The sequence below is a fragment of the Pygoscelis adeliae genome, unplaced genomic scaffold (assembly GCF_000699105.1).
Source record: "Pygoscelis adeliae isolate BGI_AS28 unplaced genomic scaffold, ASM69910v1 Scaffold108, whole genome shotgun sequence".
Lineage (NCBI taxonomy): Eukaryota > Metazoa > Chordata > Aves > Sphenisciformes > Spheniscidae > Pygoscelis > Pygoscelis adeliae.
In genome coordinates this window covers 3055452-3066218 of record NW_008825498.1, presented here as the reverse complement: position 1 = coordinate 3066218, position 10767 = coordinate 3055452, and the positions used below count along the sequence as shown (strand labels likewise).

At 38.5% G+C, this 10767-nt stretch overlaps 1 protein-coding gene across 1 annotated transcript in view; it reads left to right on the top strand.

Annotated features, from left to right (window-relative positions):
* SPIDR (scaffolding protein involved in DNA repair) overlaps positions 1-10767 on the top strand; it is a 199800-nt gene that overhangs the window by 53998 nt on the left and 135035 nt on the right. The window contains exon 7 of the mRNA XM_009331471.1: positions 5183-5283. Coding sequence (XP_009329746.1) covers positions 5183-5283 — 101 coding nt within the window. The remainder of the gene's footprint in view (positions 1-5182; positions 5284-10767) is intronic.

The following is a 10767-nucleotide window of genomic DNA, read 5'->3' as shown; positions in this document are numbered from 1 at the left end:
GCAGAGTGTAATTACTTGGCAAGTTTTATAAGGACTTAAAATTATTGCTGTCTACTTTGGTCTTTGCTTGTTCTATCACATAGGAAAAGAAACTGTGTTTATGATTTGATTCCAGAAAAGTAGCCCACATTTAACAAAAAGAATAATGCCAGCAGTCATGGTAATGGTGGGTCATCCAAGGTGAAAGTTTATAAATCTAGTTGTTGAGTCAGAGCTTGAGTGGGGCTGATCTGTAAAGCTAAAATTACTCTTTCTGATCCCTTGTTATGTCACGAAGTCAACAGCTTCTCTTCTGTGCTGGAGAGGAGGTGGGCCTCTGTAGAGGACACTTGCACTTGTGTGGCCAACATTCTTCAATCACGTCTTTCATATGTACCCATGCTATTTTGTATGCTAAAGGAGCACTTGGTAGTGACTGTCAGCATTCAGTGTTGCTTATTATTTTGCAAGTTGTAAACTAGCTAATAATAGCTGATGGGTTTGCAGTGTTGACAAATTAAATGCCAGCAGGCTTAGGGGTCCTTTTTAATTCTTTAGCAAGCACCCCATGGAGTGGAAATGGACAGCTGAGTGTTGCAGAAGTCAGTTACTTCATCAGTTAACTTGGAAATATGAGAGGAGTTCTGTCCTTGCTTTGAAAAGAGAGAAGCAAGGAAATTGCCCATTCCTGAGATGGGGATATATATTTGTACAACCTATAGTGTTTTGAAATACACGGAGTCCTGAGTATCGTGTATATGAGGAGACAACTCAATAATGAGATGCTTAAGTGTTCACTGTTCTTAAATTCAAGTGAAGTCTAGAAAGGAGTAAACTTGGATGAATGTGGGGTTATTTTTGGTAAGTGCCCTGCTGAATGAAAACCTTAATAAATAAACACAGAGATCTCCAGCACTTCAGAAAGATTGAAAATTACTTTAAAAAACACAGCCTACTCACTAATGCTTTCTTTTTTTCCTTCTTTTTTTTTTTATTTTTTGCTATTAGCCTCATTGGAGTTGGAAGCTAGGGACCAGCAGCCTGAGAGTCACAGATCAGGCTCAGTGTTACCTTTTGGTGATACTCTTCAGTCCTGCTGTTGAAGTTTGTGGAAAGGGGCAACCACCAGAAACTGAGCTTTTGTACTAGATGCTGAGCTTTCTTATGGTCATCAAAGCTGTCTTTCATTGTTGGACATGGACAGTAATGGCAATGTGTTGTTTTAAACCCAGTGTTTCAACAAGCTCAGATTTTGTACGGAAATAGGACATGGATTTCTGCTTGATAAATCTGTCTGCCTTCAGGGATTTAAAGGAACAAAATAGCTGTACTGAAAGTTTCATGATTAAAAACAAAAAGGTTGTGGGCAGTGGAGATTGTATCTGAGCAGTTTGGCTTCACTGAACAGCCTTTGCATTAACAATTTGCCAAATGTGTCCAATTTGCTCATATTAAAACATTTTGGGGGCAAGTTTGAAGTGCTGGTCAGTAAAGTATGCATCTCAAATTACAGTTTTTATTATTTAAATACAGTTTGTCAGTTCCCTTGATTACAGAAATCGTACATTAGTAATCAAAATATATTTGCCACTTTTATATATATATACATACACACACACACACCAGATGTTGGGTTTGTCACGGAGGACAATTAAATGCATCATAAGGGCTAGATCTGTGCAAAAGAGGGAACTGAATATCTTTTTCTAAACTTCTTGAAGAGGCTAGATGCGTAAATAAATACAGACTGCAGATTAACCAAGACCTGGTACTGTAGAATCCAGTCTCCGCCCTTGATGCCAACAAACCTTTCGTCTAGCAAAATTAAGCCAAACTGTTTCTGCAGCCTGAAAAGCCAGGAAAGCTAGCGGATTTTTCAGTGGCATCATGTGTGGACAGTGAAAAATGAATATTATTCATCTCTACCTTGTATTACCAAAATAAACAAAAAGTTACTTCCATATCATAGAATCTATGCCAAAAAAATGACTGTTAGTCCCAGTAAACCCAGTTAACTACCAAAGACTGAATGAATATAAAAGCTCATTAGGTATTTAACAATCCACAGATGTGAAATTAGGAATAAAATAATAGTAATTTTAATCATTTAGCTTTTTTCAAAACGTGGAGTTGGTTCTTCTGCTGAAGCCGACATCTGCTTAATACCATGCTCTGCTTTGTGTAAGCTCTGTGTAACTCTGTCTTATCTCTCATCTGCACGGCCAGGAGTGACTCTGACTGTATAGTTCACAGTATCTCACAGCACATACACAAGCGTTTTTAACAGCATGGGCACCTGTATGAGAAGGAATTACTGGTTTTCAAATGCCATTGTCATCAAATCTGTTAGAATATGTAACAGAAAGCACCTTTTTCTTTATTTGTTTTACGTGTTTGAGCTAAAAAGGGGGTTGATTCTCCTGGTTTTGGGGTGGTGTTTAAACTTCTTTGTTTCTACCTTTTAAAAGAAACAACCCATAAACTATCAACTCTCTCTCTCTCGCCGTAGAAATTCCTTTTGTGCATGGCATGTCCTTGAATTGTATTTTCCAATTTCACAATGTATGAAACAGACAGTATAAAAAAACCATTTCCAATGACCAGCTGAGAACCTCTCATAAATGCATTCTTGGTTATATTTTATATTCTGCGACCAAGCAGATGCAAAATGCCTTATGATGTTTTCTGTTTAAACTATTTTTAACTGCATTTGGAATGTGAATGGAAGGGTGATGATTAATAAAGATCAGTGACTTTTATTAGCACAGAGGGCTGCTAAGGCAAGGCACAGTTTTACTTTTCATGGACCTTTGTGACAACTATTATCCTAACACAGACATGGTTAGCAAATGAGTAATGAATTTGTAAGTGTTAGTGAGACCCTCCCTGGTAGGCATATCAGGCCTGAAACAGGAATGGTGTATTACTGTTGTGTGCAATAGCCACGAAACCAGGAACTTGCTCTCCTTCATGCTGCCCGGCGTTCCTGCCATAGGTGAAACAGCAGTGGGCTTACGGAAGAGTAGGAACTGATTGATTGGACACAACCATAGCCCTGTTCAGGGAAAGGGGGGGAAATGAGGCTGTGAGCCAGTAATAGCTGCTCTCCTGTGCAGGTACCTTAAGGCTTTCTAGCATTATTTGAACAAAGTAAATACATTTCTTTGACTGTTGTCTGTGGAGGGAGTGGGGTGGGGTTTTAGAACACTCCTGTTGAAGAGTTTTCTATCAGCAAAACACGTTTTTGAGTTACTATCTGTGTATTGCTATAGTCCAACCACAGGGTTCAGTTGCAGACTCATGCATGCAAGACTTAAGCAAGCAAACTTAAAATGCGTTTAACTGCTGCATTTCTAAGCCTAGCTGAGCTGGCATCTACCTGACACAGCCAAGCTGAATTACAGCTGCATCTGAGAATGGTTCCGTGGTGAGAAGAGAAACTCTGCGGACAGTTTGCTGGAGTTTGTAGAATTGTCTTGCCCACACGTGTTGTGGTGCGGTAATGCTTGGGTGCTCAAGTTTCAGGGGAAATGTGGCTGACCAGAGTGTTATCAGCAGAGTAAATTATCCTGTATGAAGTTCTGTGCTTGACTGTGCTGCTCTTGGTACCAAAACTTCCATTGCACTTCTCTGTATTAGTTGCCCCTGTGTCTTAAAATCCATGTTGAAAGCAGGATTAAACAAAGTTGTTAAGCTTACCTGGAAGTTCACCGGAGCCCAAGATTTCCTAAATATTTTTGTTTGTTTTCTTCCATAATATAGCAGGTTTTATAGCTTGTTAAGTGTGGGTTCTTTATTTTGGGGATTTGGGGATTTTTTCCTCCTCTGAAAGAGTCTGAGTTTCTTTCTTCCGTGCCTGAACCACACCAACCGTAGAAAAGATCCAGTCATGTAAGCTGCAAAACTTTTACGGATCATTCTGGGTCAAATGTGGCTCTTCTATTTCAGAGTATTCATTCTGTGATATTTACTACTAAGATGTTTAGCCATGCCATCTAATAATTCTTGTGATAGTTACGATTTTGCAAAGTATATAGTTGTTCATTAGAAATTCAGCTGAGGCCACTAACTACTTTTCATATAACCTGTTGACTTGTCTGCAAGTGAAATTGCTTAGTAATTGCTAACCAAAGAGAGATTTTTACAGCCTATAAAAAGTGCTCCTTTTTAGCTCCTTCTTGGTTTCCACAGGTTCCTCCCAGATTCACATTTGCATTGTGAGCTTCACCAAGCTATTTGGCTTTTTTTTCTAAACCAAAAAATTCTATTCACGTGCACAAATAATCATAAGGTTGTTGTGTGTTATCTCTGTTGATTCCTAAACCAGTTTAACCCAAGGACACATTTCACCTTAGTAGAAATCTTTATTGATATACTGGATAGTACTTGTTGTGGAAAAACTTACACTATAAGGAAAGAATGAAGTAGGTTTTTATGCAAATAATTTCTTTGAAGCCAGAGTAGAATGCTCAAATACTCCCATAGTAGTCCAAAGCTCTTTGTAGTAGCCCAAAGACAGCCTCCAACACATTTGTCTTTTTGTTCTTGAAGTGAGAAATTACGTCTTCTGGCTTTGAATCCAGGGGTAGGAATTGCTTTAGTGTTACCTTAAATGTATTTGTGCTAGATGCCACTCCTCTGCTCCTCACCTTGGGAATGCTAAACTAATTTCATCTTGGAGAGTGTTCAGACCACTGAAACTGCACACTTGACCCAGCTTGTGAAATGAATCATAGGGTCAAGTATGGGTAAAAGAATATTTTTGTGATCGCTCCTTGCCAACAGACAAACAAATCTGTGAGAAAAAAAAACCCAACCTGTTATAACTGGTGGTTACACTGGTTTGTTTTGAATTCGCAGTTGTCTGTAGCATCTATCAGGATACGTGCGTAAGTGCAAAGAAAAGTTGGGAACCCTTCATTACAATCCTTGTGTTGGAGACAGGACTGAAAACGTGAAGATTTTGGACACCCAGATAGTGAAGATGTTTTATTGTGTGTATTGACCCTAAGTGTATGTTTTATTGGGAGTATATCCATTGGAAAATCAAAATTAGGAGAACTAATCTGCAAAATGTAATTTTACTCTATGTTTCTGTCTCTAAGGGTCAAAGCATACATATTCCATCTGTTCTATGGCTTGTCACTTGGCAAAACTGAGTACTGATTCCTGGCAAAATTGATCATTCATTTATTCTCTGCAGGGGCGGGCTAGCTGAGAGGTTATGTCGACTGCAGAACAGAGAAAGATCTGCCATTAGCTTTTGGCGGCATCAGTGTATTTCAGATGCTAAAATCCCCTCAGGTAAGAAGCATTATACATATACTACTGTGTGAAAGGATATACTTACACGTGTGTATATATGGCCCACATAGGGGTACAACTGAAGTTTATATTCTTTGTGTTTTTTTGCCTGACTTGGGTTTAATGGTCTCTTGATTGTCTTCTGAGCTAATATTGCATTTCAGCTAAATATGATGGTTTCTAACGTCTCAGTCATCAGTGTTTGAATGCAAGGGGTAAAGAACTTGTTTTAAATAGCCTTCATCTAGACTCTTCACAGCTCTCTGTTTTCCACCATCACCGGGGGAAATGGTGTTTCCAGCAGGTTGTAGGACAATTCAGGCTTTAATTTATGGGTGTGCAGATGGATTTTTGTTTCTTGTTGTTTCTCTATAACCACCTTTTCCTCTTTCCTTGTTCATTTTTCTGTGGTTTGAAGTCAGCTGTATTCATGGATAAGTGCTGAAATTGTGAATGACAGCAAATATGGACAAACAGAACACAACCATGAAATGAGTGTGAAGCACAACGACAATGGGCACTGCACTTAAAAAGAAATGGTGGGAGTTATGCGGATTAGTTACAAGTGACTGATAGTACCACCTTTCAGTAGTATTTCTTGAGAGAGAATGGCTTCATAGAGTTTAAGTGTAAAGAAATGGTTAGGTTTTTTTATCAACTTGTGTGTGTGTGACTGTAGGCTACAAAATTTCAAACATTTATTCTGTATTAAGCCAACTACTTGTTTCTGAGCACATATTAACTTCTATTTATTTTTCAGAAAGTCCTCTGGTCTTAATTTGAAAACATGCAGATGAGGGAATCTATCACTTGCCTTGAGAGTTTGTCCTTAATTCCACTCCCAAATTTTTGAAAGTGGGTTTTCTTCCAAATCTGAGTTTGTCTGGCTTCAGTTCCCCTGTTTTGTTTCTTGTAAAGCATTTCTCCATTAGATTAAAGAGCTCTTTAGTATGTGGCCTTTTGCCTCTCTGACACTTGCATAGCAAAATCATGCTGCCTCACAATTTTCATAAACTAAACAGACTGAGCTCTTTAAGGCTCTCTAAAGCATTTTTACCAGTCTTCAAGAGATTTGCATGGCTTTTTACGGCACCTTCTCAAACTTTTCAGCATGGTCTTAAGAACAAGGACAGCTACTTTCTATGTATTCTTCCAGTTCTAGGGTCATCAAAACCATTGGCCAGGTCCAGTTCACTACTCAGGCTCCTGTTTGTTCAAGGCCTGTAATAAGTGTTTGAGTCTGGTTTGGCTTTGGTCACAGCGTGATTCTGGGACTTCACATTGAATTGATTGTCCAATGTGATTTCATAACTTCTGTAGCTGTTGTTTTCTGAGATCCAGTTTCCCACTCTCCAGCTACCGTTTTTGTTTCTTCTACCTAAACACAGGGAAGTATTTGTGCTGTATCCAGGTCTGCTTCATTTGAGTATGCCCAGCTAACCATGCGGTTCAGATCATTGTGTATGTCAAGCCTGTCCTCTTTTAGTCACAAATTTGCTTGAATTTGTGGTGTCCAGGCAGTTTCTTATATTATTTTTTTTAACTTGTTTTTATGTCATTGATGAAACCATTTAATAGCATGAGTGTTTACTTTCAAATCCTGCTGGAACTGCTCTTACGCAGTTATGATTCTCCACTGGTAAAAAGCTCTAACTGTAATTCACAAAGTTAGTTCTCTGAAATATTTTTTTTTTGCATGCCAATTAAAGGGTACATTGCTGATAGTGAAAATGGTTGTTTTTTCATAAGAAGGTGGTATGATTTTAAGTCACACCCAAACTGTTGGCTGAAGCTAGTCTCACAGTTTCTCACTGGAGCTTTAGAGGGCTTACATCCCATGGCCACTTGCATGCTATGTGTTCAAAATACCACCCCTGTGGAATGGCACATTATATTTCTGACCTTAATTTCTTACTTATTTTTCCAGTCACTTTGCCTAGATCTGATGTCAAGCTAGCTGGTCTCCAGTTATTGTAGGTCACTTTGTTTGCCCTTCCTGAATACTAGCACAATATCATCATCCTTTCAGTCTTCTGGAATTTCCCCAGTATTTGAAGACTCACTAGAAAGTAACATCAGGGAACCAGAAATGTCTTTAGCCAACTCTTTTCAGAACTGCTATGTTGAAAATTATACAGGCGTGCTGACTTAAAACCAGTCAAGCCTTCTACATGTTGTTTATCCTCCACCTGAGTTACTAATGAATAGGAGGTTACTTTATCATTCTTATGTGGTATGAGGACATCCTCTTGCTTTTTCTGAAATATGGAACAGAAATTGGTACTGAATAGGTCTGTCTTTTTAATAAAACGAAAATTTTTAGTTTTCTCTATAGTAATGGACCTGCAACATTGCTAATATTCTTTTTGTCCTAGCTTCACATGTCATTACAAAACCTTGCGTTTGGCTGTGCACCACTTTGCTAGACTTTAACTCCTAGGCTGAAATATTCCATGCTAAACATCTGCCTCTGGCTGAATTCCTTTCTTTGAATAGTCTTCTTTCTTTCTTTCAGAAAATGAGTCAGAATTCGTTAGCATTTTATGAGGAAAAGGCTATGGAAAAATACCTTGCTCTATTCTAACGTACATTTGAAAAATTCTGATGAGTGTCTTCAAGATGATTTAGTTTTGGCAGAAGATGAGCCATTTCTGGGATATGTCTTTTGTCATCACGGTGAAAATCTACAAGAACTTGGGCAAGTTAGAAGTCTTTAGGACAAACTACTGTTCCATTTACCCTGTGAGCATTTGCTAAAATTTCTGAAAGATGCTCAACATGCCATAATTTAGGAATACACTTCAACTTCACAGCCTAAATTTCACTTCCAATTCCCAATTTTTATTCCAAAGCATGAGGATGATAAAATAATCATTAAAATAGCTGTGATAACATTTTGGGGATATTTTTTCATCTAGGGCAAAATTTATTTTTGATAGTTTTGTTCTTAGAATGGCCATACTGTTTCATGTCACCAAAATAAAATTGGTGTTTGGTTTGGAAAATGTCAGTCAGAATGGTTGAAATTTTAATAATGTAACTAGATAACCTTCTAATTGCTTCTAGTCTGGAAATGTGAAATGTCAGCACAGCAATTGCATACCACTTTTAGCTTTCATCTTTTTAGGTTCGTACTAAGGGTGTCTCACTAATCTGAGATTCTTCTTGGATTTTGTTTCCCCTCTGTTTTGCCCAGTAATATTTCTAAACCACACTGTTTCCAGGCCTGTTTCTGACTTTGGCAACAGAAGTAGAGGAAAGAACTTCTCAAATGACAAACTCAAATGAGTTATCAAAGGAGCCTGAAGATTAACGCAGAGGATTGAAGTAACTTAGTTGCTGGGAGAGCTGTCACTCTCTGTCTATGGATATCCCATAGACATGCAGACCCCAAGTTCATTGCTAAGGCAAAGGGGAGCAATTTCAAATGAGATCAGTTTGAAGTCCTCCTTCCATTTGAGAGTTAAGGAAAAATGTTTCCAAAAGTGTGGGCTGTTCCCCCCATTAGGTGTTTCATGTTACAGAATTCTATGCCTTTGTTTTGCTGTTGTTTACTTTTATGTTGTGTCAATGTCCATGTTATCCAAAACCCCCTTGTTTTGGGTTTATTTTTTAAAAATTCCTTTCTGTTTGCTCCCCTGATCCCTTTCTGTAAGTAACCATTGTGGTTTGGCTGCCTCTTGGTCACTGGGATGAATCACTACCCCAGAAAAGAGCGCCTCCTTTCAACACGGACTTTCTGGTTTTTATACAGTGCATGGGGGTCTCACTTTTGGCTGACTCACTCCGCAGGGTAGAAGAAATCTGTGCTTTTTCTATTTTCACAATTTTGGGTCAAAATTGCATTTGGCAGCCTGTCCCTGTGTTGGGATAGGCACTCGCTAAGGATGTGTGTTTTTGCAAGGTGATTGGCAATTCCACTTCTGTAATCAAGCTAACCATATCAGACAGAGGCCTGAAAGGAGAGAAGACCAAAGCTACATGAGAGAAGCCCATGCTACACAGTGTAGGTTGGATGCTTGCTGTGGTTTAGTTCTAACGGGGACGGCTGTCAGGCTCTTCGCCACAAATCCAGAATTTTTTTCTTCACAAGATGTAAAAGGGAGGCTAAGAGGTGTGCAGTCCCCATAACAGCAAGTCTCCGATCAGTCAAGCTGATGGCTTGAGAGTACTGTGTGCAAGGGCTTTTAGACCATTTGCAAGCTTTTTTCTGTATGCAGTGCTGCAACTTCCCCGTGAAGTTTCCTGTTTGGGCGAAGAGGAGATCTGGACAGTTGAGAGAGAGAGAAAAAAAAAAAACAACAAAAAACCAAACCTTTTTCCTGTCAACATCTGCTGGTTATATGGGGATTGCATGATGCAGAAGAAAAAATAGTGCTTTTCTGAGTTACATTCAGACAACTTTCCTGTCTATAGGAGAGGACACTAACAATATTTGAAGGAAACTCATGTAGATTCCTTCTGTAACTTCTGAAATTTTACTTTCTATACATTTTATTTTCTATTGTTTTTCTTTTCCTTGCAGTTATCATCCAAGCAGTTCTTTACCTAAAATGCAGAAGCATATTATTCTCTAGCATTTATAATCTGATACAAGATAGTTGGTATTTGTTGGCCTGAGATTAAGATTTGGGATTGGATTACAATTGAATTTGAGTAATAAACCGATAATAAACCCAAACCATTGATGTTTCCTTCCAAACTGCTCCTTCCTGTCAGGGGGTAGTGACCTTCAAGGGGCAAAAATTCTTCAGTTTGCTGAGGCAATTGGAACACACACATGAGGGGAGGAGGGTGAAGCCCTGGAGATGAGGACAGAGTTTCACACGTAACACCACATTTTCAGGAAGGCTGAAAGGCTTACAGAAGAGGACATAAACAATCACTCCCCCCCTTCCAGTTTCAGTGACTAGTTAAGGTGATGGGAAGAAAGGATTTTAGCAGCTTGAATGTCATGAGACTTGCACAAAAATCTATTTCCGTGCATGAAGAAAACAAGGGTAGTCCTTAACAGGGTTTCCTTTTACCATGCAAAATTCTGCTAAAAACATGAAGGTCCGAGCTTTGCCAGTTGTTGCTTATTTTCTTAGTTCTTCATAGTTTGTTTTATTACTTAAGAGTTAATACTATAAATTAGAGACGTGGCAAGTGGCCAAATTCATGTTTGTCTTTTTTTTTTTTTTTTTGCTAGCCAACTGTCTGAACTTGTTACAGCATTGGGAAGGAAAAAATCAAATGTAAACTTGTCTTTTTCAAACAAGAATTCTTTGTATTGTTTTTGTTTTCTTATGAGAAACAATAATGGCATGCACAGTCACTTTGAGTAGCTTACATATGTTCTTATAAAGAATGTGTAATGTTTAAAGCACAGCCAAATTCAGCAGCCTTTTTAAAATGAATATAGATGTGGCAAGAAGCCATCATGCCTGCAAGACTTGGTGTGTTTTTGAGAAAAATTTTTTTGAATGGCTTCAGAAGTCACCA